Source organism: Cupressus sempervirens, chromosome 5 (genome assembly GCF_028749045.1).
Source record: "Cupressus sempervirens isolate cs-2001-9-10 chromosome 5, ASM2874904v1, whole genome shotgun sequence".
NCBI classification, from domain to species: domain Eukaryota; kingdom Viridiplantae; phylum Streptophyta; class Pinopsida; order Cupressales; family Cupressaceae; genus Cupressus; species Cupressus sempervirens.
In genome coordinates this window covers 939,820,309-939,840,136 of record NC_143122.1, presented here as the reverse complement: position 1 = coordinate 939,840,136, position 19,828 = coordinate 939,820,309, and the positions used below count along the sequence as shown (strand labels likewise).

At 33.3% G+C, this 19,828-nt stretch overlaps 1 protein-coding gene across 2 annotated transcripts; it reads right to left on the bottom strand.

The window, feature by feature from the left end:
• Positions 1-2,617: 2,617 nt before the first annotated feature.
• Positions 2,618-17,619, bottom strand: LOC149559056 (uncharacterized). 2 transcript variants are annotated; one of them, XM_089828365.1, is made up of 4 exons: positions 17,542-17,619; positions 17,224-17,344; positions 8,329-8,578; positions 2,618-3,092 (listed from the first exon to the last, which is right to left on the bottom strand). In XM_089828365.1, the coding sequence occupies exons 3-4, from the start codon at positions 8,539-8,541 to the stop codon at positions 2,820-2,822; spliced, it is 486 nt and encodes a 161-aa protein (XP_089684491.1). In that variant the 5' UTR covers positions 8,542-8,578; positions 17,224-17,344; positions 17,542-17,619; the 3' UTR covers positions 2,618-2,819. The 2 variants fall into 2 exon arrangements, with proteins under 2 accessions (XP_089684491.1, XP_089684490.1); XM_089828364.1 differs by lacking the exon at positions 17,542-17,619 and adding an exon at positions 17,443-17,506.
• Between the last annotated feature and the right edge of the window lie 2,209 nt (positions 17,620-19,828).

Below are 19,828 nucleotides of genomic sequence, written 5' to 3'. Positions count from 1 at the left end.
ACAAAACCAACATATCTAAACAAAACCTCCTTTGAAATTTGAGAAGTAAATATTGAGAAAGACAACAATGCTTCAAAAGATATTGCAAGTATGTTTGAAAGGAACTTTGATATTATGTTAAATATGATGTGTTGTGATGTGGAGCCTAATCAGACTCGAAAGTTTATTCGGCGCAGTTTTTTTCCCCGTTTTATTTCTACAAGCGTTCCAAGACAAGGTCCTGCGAGGTCCTGAGGCAGCGCCCCAAGCACGCTCCTTGTCGCAATACAAGGTGGGGTCGAGGGGTAGCACCCCCAAAGCCAAAAATGCCCTTATATTGTAAAAGGCGTCGGCTACTATTTTTCTATTGTTCTAGCCCTAATTTTGTAAGTACAAAAGCTTGTATAAAAAGGCTTGGGGTTAGGGATTTGATGATGAATGGTGATATTGTAACTTCTTGCGACGGTGTTGAGTTGTAAGGGATTATGGATTGTAATCAAGTTGTAATCACTGAATCATTATAATATTGGACTTGTTTTTAGTGGATGTAGCCCAAGGATTGGGTGAACCGCATTAAATCTTGGTATCTTGTGTTCTCTTTTATGCGATCTACTATTTTTTGGTATTGGTTATATTTGCATGTAACTATTATTTTTGTCTAAGGTTAATCCTAACATGATGAAAATTGTTTTGTATGACGCAACCAAAAAGCATAAAAATACGTGTAAATTAGAACATAGAAATCATTGCCATTAGACAGAATGATAACATTTTCCTTCTAATTGCTAGTTTCTATAGGTACATTACATCATAGGCACAAATTTTGTACCATTATCTTAGCAATAATCTAAATCTATAATAAACATGCATAACCCTTTAATATTAGTGCCAAAGCTAGGGCATTGATCGTTGTGGCAACTTATTCCTAATCCAAACTTGTGCTTATAATTTGGAAGTGTTTCGAAAGAATATTTTTGATCCAGTAGAATGTTTCATATTCTTCCTGGTACTATAAAATGTGGGCACTATAATTTTGGTCTATTGCTCATTGCATGTTTAATTGGTCTAAACAAGTTTAAGGTTTCATAGCAAACCCACCAATTGTCTCATGCTAATCAAATTAGATTTTTAGTGGCATAATGGCAGGTTTATTCTAGAATCTAGCAACACAAAGGACATGCATTCAACCCCAATAAAACAATATGATGAATGATTTTGTGCTAAACGCTCCATGAAAATCACAATGATATAAAAAAATTGGCATTATCATAAATAAATCTTGTCATCCCGTGAGATTTCCATCTTATGAAATTAAGTGACAAACCCAGCAGATATAAACGGATAGAACTTATTAAAAAACTCTACTGATTTCCTTAAAAAAGAAACCAAAACTCCTCTAAAACTTGACAAAAAGTAAATAATAAGAAACAGAAGAATGCTTCAAGAGATACTACAAAAATGTTTCAAAGGAAGTTAGATGGCAATTGTTATATATGATGCAACCGGAAACCAAAAAAGAAAAATAGAAGTTCCAACAGTCTAAACAATGAGGAAAGTTCTTTTGGATCCAATAATGCCAACAATAAAAAGACCCATAACGTATCATGGTTGTACCTTTTGATAGACACACACCTCTTTTTCCTACTTCCATTCAGAGGGGAACACAAAGTTCAATACAAGGTGATATTGTCTGTTATCCAGAGAAGAGATCTCCCAACGAACAAAAGAAAAAGCTCACTTATCATGCAAACATTATCCAGAGCCAAGTCACAAGTGTACAAGCAAAGAAGGCATGGAAGTATACACATCTGATGAAGATGAGAACCATTTAAAACCACTATCAAAGAGCATTGTTCATGTAGACAAGCAATGTTATCATTTCTAGTCACTAATATATGCAAAAACACATCTTTGGTATTTAAGGGCCACTTTTCTCTTCTTAATTTGCAATCATTTTGATTTTAAAACATATTTTTCTAGTTTCTTCCCACCTAATATTATAGGTTCAAGGGTTTGGATATTGTATAGGATTTAGCATTGTAGTTTTGCAAAACAATTTTATCTCAAAAACCCATAAAAAAATCCTATCAGTGGGAAAAAATTCTAGATAGATATTAGCTATAGAAATTTTTGTAATGTAATAAGCAGAAAATGAATTTGTAGAAATTTTGCAAATGTGACAAGATATAAGTGAGATATATTTATTCTAATTGTGTAAAATATCAGATAAAAAGAGCATACCTATAATGCTTTTGATGATATAACACTTTGAAACAAACTGCCAGCAGCAACGATATCTGCTTCAACTGTTACAATTATCATTCAGCTTGCAGTGAGAAAGACATAGGTTACACAACATGAGCATGTTATAGTAAAAATGTGAGATTTAGATTATTTCTACATTAGAAATGTAGTTATTCATTACTAAGGTAAAGTGACAGAACTCTTCCTATAAGGTTTAAACCAAATTACCCATGAAAACAAAAAGATTAGTTCAACTTTGGTTTAAATCAAATTAACATGGAAATAGTTATAATTGTTAAATTCATTTGATAATCAATTCTGCTGGAAAAGTTTTAAGACAATCAACGAGTAAATTAGTCTGAAATGCCAATAAATCACATTCCATAGTCCATGATGATGAAATCAAATTGAAATGATAATTAAAATAAAAAGAGAATATAAGGTGGTAATTCATAACCTATGAGTTAAAACTAACCTTTAACCTGAGTTTGAAGCCTGTGGAGACCTGAAGGAATCAGAGTGAGTCTGCCAAAAAAAGCAATCTTGTTGAGACCTCGAGCGTTGGTCACATTAATCATTGAGATGCAGCTCTTGTATTACATCTTTCCTAGAGGCCTCTTTCTACTATTATTATTATAATTGATACCCTTGGAATGCTGTTTGTGGTGATTTCTGAAGGTGAAATGCTCTTCTTCGTCATATTCTTCTTCTTTGTCACTAAGGAAGGGCTCTCTCGAGAAAGTAGTTGAAACCTTCTTTGTGAAGGTAAAATGGTGGAGACAGCCATGAGTTGCCATTCTCAGATGCAATATTGACATCGCCCTATCCTTCACTTTCGTAGATGGCTCCATCCCTCCACTTAGTAGTGGCTGCAACAATCACTAAAGATATAAAAAAATAATCAAAATGGGGCAGAAACTCCACTGTGGAATTGAAGGAATTAAAATTGTGTTTTGATTTATAGTTAAACACATCAGCAGGTATGTGTCAGCATCACATCCTTGTAACTAAGAAATAGACAACACAGATGCATACCTCTTAAGAATCAGATTTACTAAATCATAACTTATTTAAAAATCAAAAGATACGAAACCAGTGCTTTTCAAAAAAGAAATGAAACATTGAGCAAATCCCTGAAATAATGTACCAGTGATTTCCCGAATGAAAGAACTACTAAAGAGCTCACAAAGTGAAACAGGTCTACCCAGACCATCCTTGGTCTTCTATATATGGATCCAATCAGAACAAGAGTGTTGTGTCACGATGCCATGGAAATCTTCATCTTTAAACGAGGCTTTGTATAAGCTTCAACACCCAGGGTAAAGCTCGAGCTACCTGGCAGTTGTTAAAGCAGGCCAAAGCTCGTCAAATCTTGAGAGTTAATGTAGAGAACAACATAAGATCTTGGCTTTGGTTAATCTCTGTCCTTGAATTTTATGAAGTTTCCACAATCCATTTTTAATAGCATTTGTTTCTGGATTCGATTGTGTGTGTAATTTTTAGCATCAACATTTCTCTCCTTATGAGATAGAATGAAGAACTCGAAACTTATGTTCAATGATTGCAACCCACAATACATAACTTCAAACCTAAGAAAGTTATCAATCTCTTGGCTAACTAGACAAACAATATCAAGGAAACAGCTGTATTATATAAGCTAAAAAACAGTCCTCTAAACTACTGAATCGGGGAGTAGAACTAAATCTAGGAAACAGTCTGAACTGAATCAAACATGGCACACTTGCTAATCCTACCAGAATCAGTTGTTCAAAATCAATAATTTCCAACCAATTGCCAACTGTGCACCTGACCTTCCATAATTTGTAAGACCGATTTTGAAAATTTGACAGAAATTCTGTAATTTGTTTACAAATGCTTAGAACCTCTTCGTAAACATCCAACTAATCATGATTTTAGGAACATTATTAGAAACTACATATACAAAAAGTGGATTCACTGTTTTTTTCTTATCGAACTTTTTATTTCTGAAAATGCAAACTGAACAGTCTAGAACAGCGAAAGGAAAAATGTCTGAATTTTCGAAAGACAACTCTTCATTCATCTTGATATTGCTATTAGAATTCAACTATAGAGTTTTTGAATCAAACTCATTGACCCATGTTTCATAGTGGTTCAGAAGAACGCATCTCTGAAAATGAACGGAACACTTAGCACTCATTACATCTAGGCGATGTGCACAGGGGTGAAGCACCTGGCCTTCCCAGGAGGTCACCCATTCCAATATTGTTCCAGCTCAAGCATGCCTAACTGTGGAGTTTCTTCCAAGGCTAATCCCACTTAGCTTGTTAGCCCATTTGCAAAAATCTTTAGCAAGTGTTGTGCTTATGAACCGATCATTATAGAGTACTTATCACCTAGATGCAATGAGTGCTTGAACTGGTCATTATAGATCACTTATCACCTAGATGCAATGAATGCTTGGCATTCTATTCAATCTCATGAGATATGATTCTAATGAGCCACTGCTCATGAAACATGGGTCAAAAAGTTTGACTTGAAAACTACACAATTGAATCCTGATACCAATAGCAATATCATAATTTAATTTTCTGTTGCAAACACTGCCTACTTATCTTCACTCATCATTAAAACAATATTACAATACAGTTTTCAGAATAAGACAATAATTTCCAAATGGATGCCAACTTAGACAAGCTCCAGTGACACTACTACCGTAGTCCTTGGCCAGTAATTAAATTACTACAAATGACATATATCAGTACTCCAACATAAACTTGCACCATAGTTAAACCGCCCTGCAGGACAGGGGGCAGTGGAACAGGGGGACAAGTATCCAGGACAGGAGGACAGAAGGGCATTAATTAGGGGATGGCAGGGAGATGACAAGGGAGCAGTGGCAGGGATGGGGGGTTGTATATAATATGCATATGGTACTTACAATGTTAGTTATAAAAAGATGTAAGCAAAATAAGATAAAAAAATGTAAAAGAGAAAATACTTGAACATTGCATCGAATTGGAACATCAAACATAATAATCGAACCACCAAAACACCAAGACATCCCCCCCTCCTCAGCGGATGTGGCAGAATCTGATGGCGCTGCTAGGGATGGGGGGATGGAGTCCCCAAGTCCCCGGTGCATCTCCATCTCCAAGACGTGGAACCAAAGGGAAGTGGGGGGACACATCTATATGTTACTATTCCTTGCACTACAGATACACGGCCTGTTATTAGTTGCTTCATGAAAAATTGACTGAAGTACCTGATTTAACTCAGTCACTGAAATTAGTAACAACCTTCGCATGTGATTGTGTTAGGCAAAACAATTTTGATATATGGTCAAAGTTTGTATAATGATTTTCAATATAAAAAATGGTTGAATATGAAACTCTTGATGAAGAAAGAAACATTGTTTGAGTGACCTGCTGCTAACTGACTTGCTGAATCTGTTTATAAACAATATACTGGAGCTTGTCTTGTGTAACATGCTCCTTGTTCATTATAATCTTGCTAATCGATTTTCATCAGCCCCTGGCCCTTTCATCTAGTTGCAAGGAGATCAAAATGTGATGAAATGTCTTATCTCCCGTTCATCCAAATTTTATTCAAAGATTGTAATGATATTTTTCTCAGTTAGATAATTGCTTTTCTTGATTAAGCTGTGTGTGTTCTTCCACCATCAAAGTTTCCAATCATACTACATGATCGATCATCAAGATGAAGCATTAGATAGAGAGCAAAAAAATATCCATCTTTGTTAAATTGTGATATTGCTGTTGGTATCAGGATTCAACTGTGTAGTTTTCAAGTCAAACTTTTAAACCCATGTTTCATGAGCAGTGGCTCATTAGAATCATATCTCATGAGATTGAATAGAATGCTAAGCACTCATTGCATCTTGGTGATAAGTGGTCTATAATGACCGGTTCAAGCACTCATTACATCTAGGTGATAAGTGCTCTATAATGATCAGTTCATAAGCACAACACTTGCTAAAGATTTTTGCAAATGGGCTAGCAAGCTAAGTGGGATTAACCTTGCAGGAAAATCCACGGCTAGGCATGCTTGAGCTGGAACAATATTGGAATGGGTGACCTCCTGGTAAGGCCAGGTGCTTCACCCCTGTGCACATCGCCTAGATGCAATGAGTGCTAAGTGTTCTATTCATTTTCAAAGATGGGTTCTTCTGAAGTTCTGAACACTATCAACATGGCTCAATGAGTTCGATCCAAAAACTACATAGTTGAATTCTAATAGCACTATCAAGATGAATGAAGAGTTGTCTTTCAAAAATTCAGACATTTTTCCTTTCGTTGTTCTAGACTGTTTAGTTTACAGTTTCCAGAAGAAAAAAGGTCTGATAAGAAAAAACAGTGAATCTGCTTTTTGCATATGTAGTTTCTAATAATGTTCCTAAAATCATGATTAGTTGGACGTTTACTAAGAGGTTCTAATAATTTGTAAACAAATTACAGAATTTCTGTCAAATTTTCAAAATCAGTCTTTCAAATTATGGAAGGTCAGGTGCACGGTTGGAAATTGGTTGGAAATTATTGATTTTGAATAACAACTGATTCTGGCAGAATTAGCAAGTGTGCCATGTTTGATTCAGTTCAGACTGTTTCCTAGATTTAGATCTACTCCCCAATTTAGTTTACAGGACTGTATTTTAGCTTATATAATATAGCTGTTATTTTCAGTGTCTGAACTGTTGAAGGATTTCATAGCTGTTATTTTCATATGAAGGATTTCTTAATGAAGATATTGGAAGTAGCTACAGATATAGTAATTCAGTTGGAGGTGGATATATTTCTGGAATAATAATATTATTAGTAACAACTGTGTAATCTGTTAAAACAGTACTGTGATTAAGGCCTCATATAGACTGCTCAACCTAGTGTCTTGTTCTTAATGGACTGACTATTGTGACTATGATAATGGAATATGCCTCTAACTAGTTAAAGAGATTGAGTGAGGATATGCCTCTAAATGGTTGAAGAGATTTGATAAGGATATGACTCTAACTAATTGAAGAAACTGAGTGAGGAACTGATGCTTAAATGGAGATGTTGACTGATTGTTTGTTTTATGATTAGATCCTAGGAAAGGATATTGCTTGGCAAGTTAATAGTTTGTTAAAATATGATGAACTGTTTGTTACATCAGTAGGATCCTAAAGCATTGGAAACTTTATCTCTTTACTTCTCATCATATTTCAAAACATCAATTCAAGACATAGAAAATCTTCTAAAAATGCTCAAAAACAATTAAGCCTTGATTTCAATTGTGGGTACCACAAAAAGAACTTTGAATTCTTTAGAATCATTTTAATTGAGTTTGTGAGATGTATCGGTAATGAAATTATTGTTGGAACCCATTAAAAATCTAGTTTTTGAAATTTAAACTAAATTGAAATAAAAATGTGAAAATAAATTGTTCGTCCTCATCTTTCAGAATATATCAAATTCAAGATATTTATATTTGTTTTATATAAAGTTACCTAGGGTTTCAAAACTTCCCCCATCATAGTTTATTCGAATAGAATATAAGCTAGGGAATGAGACACGATAGGGTACAGTGAAAAACATACATCCATAGTGGGCAGGGTCATGCGTTATCCAAACCCTATCCTACCCTGCTCCAAAACCCCATGTCTCTAGTGAGGTATTCAAGAAGTTTTTTGAAGGGCCCAATTAAAACAATATATGACACCCATGGCAGGTTGGTTGTCTTGTCAATATTATGATGGCAAAAATCTATAGGTCATCAATGCTTTCCCTGAAGTTTTTCATGTAGTAATGCATGAAACAATGTGAACCTGTGAAACAATGTGAACTTGTGACATATGAAAGAACCAATCTTCTATAACTTACAATAAGCATTCAACAGGTCAATCTTTTAACAAAAGAACGGAAACTACTAGATAGACCCACAATTTCACAATACCTTCTTTAATCTAATACACTTATCATAATGGTTATTCAACATCCAGAAAAAATAGGTGCCATAAATAGTTACAGCCATATATAACACTCAAACTAGAAGAGGCCACGTGAAGCTTAAACTATATAATTTTCTCACCAGCCATAATGCCAATGAAAGTAAAGGTTGACTAGATCATACCTTATAACTCTCAGCTGCCATATAGATAGGTTTGTTCATGCTATCAGCTACCAATGCAATTTGATATGTTCCCATCATGTTTATGATGCCTCCACTCTCAACCACATCATCTGGTCTAAAGATTACCAAATTCACTTTCTCCATGGTATATGCCATAGTTGAATCAACAATAAACTTAATAGGAACACCCACTGTGACAAGTTCCTTTGTCATCTCTATGCCTATGTTATCTGGCCTTCCTTCTAAAAATCTGGCTAATACCAATACCATAGAAATGAAGTCAAATGCTAAAAAGTTTTTAAAGTGATCCTCTTTCATATACAAAAACTTGCTACCAAGCTAAAAAAATACAAAGAAATCACAAGCTCTATAAAATAATAGATCCAAAAAATATATCTTTGAGACCAAAGCTCAACAAGTTTCAAGTAATTACTTGGCTGTAAGAGCTATCCTAAATTCAGTCAAATTTAGTCAAATCTCTCTCAAGAAGCTAAATGTCTTCCATCCGCACTTCATTGGATAGAAAAAAATGAGAAAAAAATACACAAACCATTATTCCATCAATATCTGTATCAATGCTCTTAACTAATTCAGCCCTCCCACAAATATTTTAGAGTTTTGTTGGTTGTGCAATGGTTAAATCTACAAAAAAATTCCATGTACATGTTGTTTGTAAAATAAATCCTTAGGTTTGCATGTTGTCAGTTCCAAGGGGGGAATCTAGCAGCTCATGGAATTCAGAAGATTATGGTTCAATTACTAAAGGGTCCCAAAGATTAAGTAATCCCAATATGTCTACAATTAATAGAGATTTAGTATCCAATATCTCAAAGTTTGGTTACATCCAAAATACCACTCCAATGAATAGAATGCAATATGATAGTTCTATTCATTCTACACCCACATCATCTGCCAGTTCATATAAACCAGTACACCAATTACTGATTATGCATAGTTTTTGATATTTGATATTTGAATTCTACACGTTAAATATAACTATAGACATAATATTAGTCTCAACCTCAAGAATTGTATATTCTATTCATATTTTCTATTATGAAAAGAACTCTCCAACCACAATTTTCTCGATTGCATAAAATGGTTGTATAAAAAACTTTGTGAATCATTCATCAAAATTTATATAATGTTTAGCATTCAACCTGAAAATGCAGGAGACTTCTTCTCTATTAAGTGAAACAAAATCACATTGATAGTGTTAGAAAAATTCTTCTAGTTAAGAGTAAGACCATTGATAGATGACTCTTAAACTCTATAATCTTAGCAATTGATAATATCTAATTAAAAGTGACATCTAACTGATTTGAAGACTGGTAATTTCAATCAAAATCTAATCAGGAGAAAAATATCAACATAAATTCCATCAGTAAAACCTCATAAGAAGCAAAGTGTCAAGGTAAATTCCATCACTAAAATCTTATCAGAAGTTAAATCTTAAGATCAATTGCATCACTATAATCTAATCATGATAAATTTGAATGCAATGAAATAAATTAAGCTATTTCCATTGGGTCAAAACTTTAAAGTAGCTACTCCACAAACTTTTGAGGACCAAGTTTATTGAACAACAAGACACTTGTTGAACATTTTTAAGAAGATATACACTTCATAGGTTTTCCCTACAAAATTTACGGTTCATTACCACATCCTTGTAAAATTTGATAGATAAAGTCAACAAAGCATCTCTCAATATCAATAAATTCTGATTCAAATGTAAAACAAAATAAGTTCCATTGGAGAAAAAATATAATGCTTGACCTTACAGTTATGTAGTGCACCGGGGAATGATGTAATTGGCTTATTCATCAATTATCATATTTCTCACATCCACCGCTCCAACAAAAACTAGTGAATATAGAGAAGTCCAGAAAATTGAAGCCCAGAAATATTTATGATAAGCCATGGATGGAAGACTAAAAACGAAATTGACTGTACTTCTTATTTGATCATTATTCTAATTTGCTCATCCTGTAAGACTGTTAAAGTCCTCAAATTTTGAGATTGTAATCTTGGTATAAGGATAATAATATTGTTAAATTTTGAAGAAAAATACATAATAATAAAGAACAAATTATCGTAGAACACAGAAGACAAGAGATACCCTGGGAAAACCCTCCTACTCGATGATGTGATCTCAATGGAACTTCGCAAACACTGTTCCAGGCTTCTTGTCAGGTCTATTGGACACTATTGGTTATGAACAACCCCTATTTAGCATACTACTTTCATGCTTTGAAGTGAGGGTTTGGTAAAACCAAAATTGACTCCTTTTGTATACATAGTTGTTAAGTTTTGTTTTGCCAAGTCTTGTACTTGTGCTTATCTAGCATTGTAGGAGATGCTGATGCTCTTGACTAACTTATTCAGGCCTAGAATGACCAAACAAAACAATTCCATACTTCTTTGTCCAATCGCTTTCCAAACTGGCTGTATACTTCCTAATAGCCATTTTTGCAATTAGCCCTCCTATTTAGGTTTTTGACAATTATCTTGCAAACTTTCTTAACAACCTACCAGAAAAATCACCATTCAGGATACCCATTAGGACTTTGCAAAGGATTTTGGTGGTTTGGACCTCTGATACTGTCTATACAGCACATTTCCCAAAAATGAGGGTTTCTAAGGGTTTTGTGACTTTTCTTGGCTGTATGCTCTAAATGGACTTCCAACTTTCTTCAACTAATTGTTGGAAATGCCTATTTGCTGTGTAAGGGCCTCCACTCATTGCTCTTTCATCTTTAAAAGAAACCATGTCACAATCTTCCTTCCTATGCATTTACCAGGCTTATTTTGCCATTCATTTCTAGCCGGATTCACTATCAACCTGCCTAGGGCTTGCTGGTAAAATTCACAAACTGAATGTTTTTAGCTCCAACCTTTTGGATTGTAATCTACTTCTTTTCCCCAAGGTTTCATCAATTTTCAGCCGTGCGAAACAGAGATAGACTGCATTTTGTAAAAACTGCCCAGTTATGAAGGAAAACTGGCAGCCTTCAATGACCTTGAAGAAAATATATATGAGACTCAATAAAATGCAATCAAAACATATGCAAAATAAAGCTAACAGGTATTACTAACCCCCATTTACAAAGAAATTGCAGAACTAATGACTGTTCGCGTGATTGAAGTTTACAAACAGCATAAAATCAGTCAAAAACTTGGCTTTGGCATTCAATCTTGTACAATAACTTGCTTCCACCCCGTACAACTGCCTTTTGAAAAGGTTTATATGTGTTTTAGTGATCATTCAAAGTTTTAGAAGGGCAGAGATAACTGTTATGTGAAAGCACATCACTTATTTGCCTAAGTTGCAACATTGCAATTTTTCAATTCTTGCAAAGTTGACATCTTCATGACAATTTTTGGCTTCCTTGCCACAAATGGATGTAAAATGCATGTAATGGATGTAAAATGCATATTTAAGACTTCTCCCATCATATTCCACCTATGTCCATGCTGTTTGCCATGTTTTTGTTGTTTGACCATCTTTGACCGCCTTGGAAGATCTTTGAGATTTTGACAAGGAAAATGCTTCCAAGATGCAACATAAACCAAAATCAAAGTAAAAACACACACTTGGGTTGTTGATACAATCCTTATTCTATATTCATGACCCAAACCTTTTAAGTTTTTATAGTTAAGGTAAGGCGGTTGTGAGATACAGTACATGATAAGGATCAGATAAATCTCATGTTATGGTTATCCATATAAGGATAAGATAAACTCATATCAGAGGTGGTTGTCCAGCTGATGGAGAATGTTGGCGAACATTTGTCCTTATGAAAGTGCTTATATTATGAAAGTTCTTGTATTATATTATATGTATCCTAGATCAAATCATAATCTTTCTAGTGCTCAAATCAGAACTTATAATGTTCAAGTTATACCTAGATTAAGTTGACAACAATTCATAATGCACAATTTAAATTTATAACTAGGTTTGCATATCTGAAGATCTTCATCTTGCATATATGCTTCAGGAAAAGAGTATGAAAAATAGCTAATCTGCTATCTAATTGTTTTGCCTCTGTTCTTGATAAGAATCTACTATATTTCTTGGGCATTTACAAGTCTATTGCTGTCTTATATAATCCTCAAGGAAGGAAAATAGTTATTTTTTCAATTTTTACCATCCAATGGCAGTGGGTCTTGACTATGCACAAAAACTATATTTAAAATTCATGAGAAATACCTCTCAAATCACTATAATGTCACACTAATGTCTAACATCTCCTTTCAACTTGGGGCTGTCCCATCCTTGAGACATTCCAAGGACAGGAACAACATGGGAAAAGGCTTTGCCATTTTGACAAAAAGAAAAGTTTAAAATTTTTAATTTTTCTATATTTTGAATATGGAAAATATGCTTCCTCTTTGTGTTATGTAAAGTTTACTATATTTTAACAATTGTCCCTTGTTGTCCCTTAAAAAATGGCTATTGTTCCCATTCCCAAAATGATCCCCCATCGCTGCTCTACCACAGATGCATGAACTTGCAGGGGATGATTCTCTCCATGTTTCACAAGTGGCAGGAACCATAATCTCATAAAATGTATTTTTTGAGAGTCAACAAGATTGCAAGACAGTTACATAGCAATAATGATCTGTCAAAAGTCAATATGGCATCAACAGATCCTGAATTTGTAGAGGGATTTGAAAATCTTGATAAGCTCGAAGAATTTAGTACAGGGAGTAATTATGTTCACCAAACATCACCAGGAAAAATAGTATTTCCATAGATGACAACCAGTTACAGGGTATCCCCTGGTTCTGGCATTTATGACTGCATTCTGGAATAGAATCAGGAGGCCTAGAAGACAAAATTGTATTTAAGTAGCCATCCTTCCAAAGTCTATTGTCCAGTGAGAAAGCCTGAACTTGCAGAGTCATGCAAAAAACCTGGTAAGCTATATGAAGAGGGTACTGTTACAAGCTAGAGTTGTCGTTGCACCAAAAGATCAACCTGTCAATGCTTGATACAACCACTAGACTTATAGACCATAGGAGGCAGTTAAGCCATGTCACGAATCCCGAAGAGGAATGTTGACGGTTAGTCGAACAATCCCCTCCTCAGTGTTACCCGAGGAGATTTGAACCTATGACCAAGCTTTGATACCACTTGTTACAAGCTAAAATTGTTGTTGCACCAAAAGATCGACCTGTTAATGCCCAATACAACCACTAGACTTATAGAACACAAGAGGTGGTTAAGCCATGTCACAAATCCCAAAGGGGAACGTTGGCAATTAGTCCAACAGGTACTTCCTTGAAAAAATCCAAGGACACAAGAGATCATGATTTACTCTATGAGTCACTAGCATCAAGAATTATAACTTCAAAAATTGTGTATGGTGATAAAAGGAATGGTTGATCTTTTGAAGAAAAACTTTTGGTACGAAATAATCCTATGGAATTAAGACTATTTTGTGAAGAGCATACTATTTGTAAAGAAGAATCAAGAATACTCGAACTTGTGGATAGCTTGAAAATTCTAAATGACAGATTAAACAATGCAATGCAATTTGCAAGGACTGGCTTCAAACCCACCATAACTGGATGGCGATATATGTAATAAATTGATATCAATAGCTATGGGCATTTATGTGTAAGTGATTTTTATTATTATTAGGGCACAAATAATCCTTAAAAAAAGCGGATATTAACTCTAAATTAATGCAAGTTAGTTACACTTCTGATATTAAGCTTTATATTGTGCAATTCTCAACTTAATCCTCTATGGTACCCATCTTTAATTGTTTTTGTTTTTATATTCAAATCTAGAATTGTCTTCCAATTATTTTTATCATGTGGTTAGCGCAGTCTGAAAAAATGTATGCCAAAAAACTATAGTTTGGAGCCAATCAAGTGACACAAATTTTACACTATAGGAGTTGCCAAAATGTATGACTACATTATATTTTGGTGGCATAGACCTTTTTGTTCAGATCATATATTCTAAATCAAAGAAAATAGTGAGTCTATAGGGTTTTCTACAATCTTAGCAAGAAATATGTTTTGTTTTATAAAATGTCAGGTTAATATATATAAAAGACTATGTAAGATTTCTAGAATGTGTTTTAGCTAATACCAGGGGACTTTTCTTTTTATTTACTTATAATCCTATGGTTTTAGATATGAAGAAATTTTTTAATCTTGAGCTCTCTAACAGGTCGGAAGGAATTTTTTGGCCATTGTTAACATGTATTCCTAATGTGTTGGTCATTGATTGTTATTTGTAAAACCTAGATCCATGGTTACCATGTGCTACCGAAAAGACCAATTATTTCCAACCAATCTTAGGGATAACATGTGCTTTTGAGTCATAGACATACAATTTGATATCTAAATTTTCTATCCACTATTTGTTGTAAACGCCTGCAGCTATAGTCTTTTTTACTTCTTTTGAAAAGAGAAACATATATTCATGTATTTGTACTCGACTATGTTCAGATCAAATGTCAATGAGATTGATATTTCATTGCATTGAGATATATACTTCTTGAGGGTACAGTTAAATCTATTGGGCTACCTCCCTTATTTCACAAGAGTATAATTCTTTATTCAGTAATCTGATTTTGGTGCCTTATTACTAGTAGTAGCACTATCATTTTTTTAAATTTCAATATAGCTCAAATATTGTGGAAATCAAGTTGTAATATTAATAGGGGTCCTCAGTATTTTGCCCGGTAGCATTTTCTCTTATAGCTAAAGAAGGTCTATTTGTTGGGGCCTCTACCTGCAAAAATAGTATCTCCCTTCAATAAAATACAATACTCCATTCTATGATTAGATTTTGGTGTCTTATTACTAGTTCTAGCTATCATTTTTTAATTTCAATGTAGCTCACATCATCATAATCATGTTGTTATTTGACAAATAGCTTTTTTCTCTGTAGCTTTTTCAGAAATCCAGCTTTGGCAGATTCTAATTAGTGTTTACATATTGCATTGTCATATTTTCCAGGTTTCTAAAGAGGAGGGAGTGAAGCTAGATACACAAGATAGTGGGAGGGCTTCCAAAGACTCAAGTTGGAATCCTATAAGTAATATCTTAGTAATTCATGTCACTAGACCAGAGGAAGTTGAAGAAAAAAGAAAAAATCTTCCAATCATTATGATGGAGCAGGAAATTATGGAAGTTGTGAATCAACATCCTGTTGTGATTATATGTAGGGAGACTGGATGCGATAAAACTACTCAAGTTCTACAAGTACGATTCCTTATTATAATTTCCCAGTTTCTCATTATTGAAGAGTTACTAGAATTCCTTAATTGTGTTTCCCAAGCTGAATTGAATGGTACATGATGCCTTACAACTGAACAAAGATTTTTTATTTAAGTTTTTGCTTGAAGTTGTATTTGGTTCAAGCAAGTACAAAGAAAAGACAAGAATTATATGTGTCACTTAGCCCCAACATGTAGCAGTTCTTTCTACTTTCAAGAGAGTGGCTTACGAATTGTCCCTTCACCTTTGAAAGGAAGTTAAATTCCACATGCGACATGATTAAAGAATGTGAGGGAACAGTTCCATCAAGTTTATGACTGACGGAATTCTGCTCCGTGAAGTGCATGTAGAGAGTTTATATCTGTCATATCTATCTAAGATGACTAGAGAAACTTGTGGCTTCCATTCTGTAGAAGATTTAATAAAGACAAATTTGCAATAGTTATGACATTTTTTGTTGTGTAAACTTAGTTGATTTGTCGTCACAAAATTTGTTTACCTATAACGTGTCTAACAATGAAACCCAATGCTTTGCCATGCTTATCATTGACTTGCATACTTTAGTATGATGTACATATTATGGAATCCTAATGCTTCGCTTTGTTCCCTACAATATGATTTTATATTGAGGATCTACTCAATCATTATGTTGGATGAGGTTCAAGAGAGGAATTTGAAAACAAACATCCTTATTAGAATCTTTCACAAATTACACCTGTTTGGTAGGTTTTATGATTTTCTATTTTGCATTTACAATTATATATGCATTATTGCCTAAATAGCCAAAATAAGAAATCAATACAAAATCATACTCTTATTTGTTCCATATTTATTTCAGAATCTATACAAGGAACAATAGAAAAAAATGTCTAGCGGAAAAATTCTAAATAGCAAATCTTGAAAACTTGGTTAACCCATTGAAACTTGTTTTAATGACTTCAACGCTGAGGTTTGATGATTTTGTTTTAAATGACAAATTATTTCATGTAATACCACTTATTATATAAGTGCCTACAAGATTGGTTCCAATGATAGTGCATTTCTCTGTCAAGACATAACTGGTAGATTATTTTGGAAAGGCTTACAAAAATGTTTTAGCTATTCACAAGTAGTTGCCACCAGGTGGTACATTTTTATTTGTGATAGGGCAATGGGAGGTAGAATTCTTGTGTAAGAAGCGGAAAAAAAGCATTTGGGGAAATGATCAAAAGCAATGCCAAACTAATGGGCCTTCCTCATGGGACAAGCTCATTTTCAGATGTAGATGAGTTAGGAAATCAACCTGACATGGAGGAAATGGTTCAAGTTGTGGATGTCGCTGATGGAAAAAAAAAGTCCATCAAAGGATTTATGGGTTTAATACATATGATGATGATGAATTCGATGATAAGTTAAGGGAAAATTTAGAACTTTTGATATTGGCTTTGATTTAGATTCAGATTCAGATAGCGAAGAAGAGCTTATTAATAATGAAAATGACCCCCTTGATAAAACTTTGCAAAGTGCATCTTGCTTAGAGAACCAAGATGTGTGAAAAAACCCTAAGATATACAATAAAAATTAAACAGTTTAATTTTGTTTCTAAAACCCTGAGATATGCATCAAGAAAACATTCAAACACCCTAATAATGAGAAGAGAAAAATAATACGTACTGAGATAAGATAAAAGAACATTTTTTGATCCACCTTCATGAATTCTTGGTGCACACAAATAAGAAGAATACAGGAGCTTTCACGACTACTGTATTTTCCATGAACGGACTTGGAATTCTCGCTGGAAGCAAAATTAAGATAACTGTGAGTATTACATGGTGTAGAGTATAATACTCTTGTTTTGAAAGCAATTCAAACTGACTAAACATGGGAAAAAACCTGTTTGTGTGCCACAAATTACATTGACTCGATTTTCTTGTGCTAAATAACCAAAGAAGCAATGAAGGAAATCGAATTGAAAATCTCTAAGAAACATACCGAATATACCGCGAATTTCTTCAACCCTCATTTTTTCTCCAATGAAGGTGAATTTGCCGCCAATCCTCTATCTTCCGCGCTTAATCAAAAATTGAAATTAAATTTGTTTTGTCGTATGCAACACCCTAGTATCTCGTATGAGTACTCTATTTCGATCATTGATATTAATGAATAAAAAATTATATAATTTTTTTTTTTTTTTTAATTTTAAATTAATTAATAACTTGATTAACTAATATATTTTAGCTAATGCCTAGAAGATGGTAAATTCATCTTGTCCTTAACTTCTAGTTTAAGAAAATTAAAATAGTTTTAGTTTCAAATTGAAGATAATTAAAATAATAATTTAAGTTTTTAAAGTTGATGGTAAATTCATCTTGTTTTTTACTTTTAATTTAAGAAAATGAAAATAGTTTTAGTTTCAAATTGAAGATAATTAAAATTATAATTTAAGTTTTTAAAATAATATGTCAATTTTGTCTTAAACGTTTTAAATTTTTGAATTTCTTTTTTATTTGGGGTAGTTTTGGGATGGTTGATTGAATTTCTTTTTTATTTTTTGGGGTAGTTTTGGGATGGTTGACCTTTAAAAAATTCTCGATGTTTCATCGATGACTCTGTGACAATCGCCTAGATATAATGAGTGCTAATTGATGTTCTATTCATTCTCATGAGAGATGGGTTACAATCAAACCAAACATTTAAGGACTTGTCAAAGATTGAATGGCTGATTTGATAAGATTGAGGAACCTATCATATATTATTGATTAAATGGTTTCATGTTTGAGGGATGTTGTTATGTGGAAAAGCCTTTAATATGTTGTTTACATGATGAAATGGTGATTGAATCAATAGGATCCTAAGAAATTGATTGGTTTGTATGATTCTCTACATCAATTAGAAGGGATTATTAAGCTCTTAATATTGCAAAGAGTAACCCTTTTGTTTGGAGTGAGGTTGTTTGTTGAAGAGTGACTTGTGGTGAACCTGGTATTGTTGACACAAGCTTTGGCATGATTATTAAGAGCAATAGTAAAGGATAGTAAGGAATTCAGGGAAATATAAATCGATCAATAAAGTTGTAGTGTTTGAAGGTCTTGAGAGACCTAAAGGTGGAAACTAACTTCCTCTTGAACCCCTTTAGGTGATTATTATCCCAAAAAATCAAGAAGAATGACACATTTTACTCAGGAATTGTTTTGAATCCAAACCCTACTAATCACAATCCATGGGGTTAGGTTCAGTACCTAGATGTATGGAAAACAAATATCAATTAGTCATATTATAATATTTACAAGAGAAAAATAAAGTCATATGGAATCTCATACATAATTAGCCACGAAGGTCATTGTCATAGAAGAAAATAAAGATTATAAATAATAAGAAGACCTTCAATATTGGTGGAAAAAGATACTAATAAAAATTAAATGCATCTCAAACAAATATTAAAGGAAAGATTGAGGTTTTACAATTGGAAGTTTAGTGAAGTTTAAATAGAATAATTTTGGTATGGATATTATACATTTTAAACTGATAATGTGTTAAATTAAGACTAATAAAAAACACACTAATAAACAAACAAATTGAAACAAAAATCACAAATCTTAATCAAGGTCCTTAGATATGATGCTTTCCATTGAGTACCTAATATTTGGGTACATGTACCAATACCCACTATGTAGTATAGAGGTATGGGTATGAGTACCCATGCAATACGTAAATTGATTAATAAACTAAAATAATAAAATAAGGAAATGTAGATTGAATAATTTTGGTTCTCATACATATCTATTTCTATCATATACTCTTATATTTATCATCTAGAATTTGATCTATCTTGTTATAGTGATGAAATATAATCATGCCTATATAAATTCAATTACATGCCTTATAGAGAATAAAATCATTGTCATTTCTTATCCTCTAATGATAGCACATGTCACTTGTTTGGCATGTTTCATGTCATCACAAGATCAATGTCAAATCTCTGCATTCTCTAATGATGAAATGCACTAAATATTTTCAAACAACTTAAAACCTTTCCCAATCATCAATGCAATCAAAAGAAGAAATGCAAAATATTCCAATTATCTATGAAAGTATAAAGGGATTTAATTCATTCTACTATAGATATTAAGGGAAACTGATAAGCATGAAAATGTTTTTCAAATGGAAGAAATAATATGTCTATGTTAAGCATAATATAAATGTATTGCCACACTTAAAAAAATTGTGACAAATCCTAACCATTAAGGGAATAAAATAAAACTAACCCAATCTATTGATT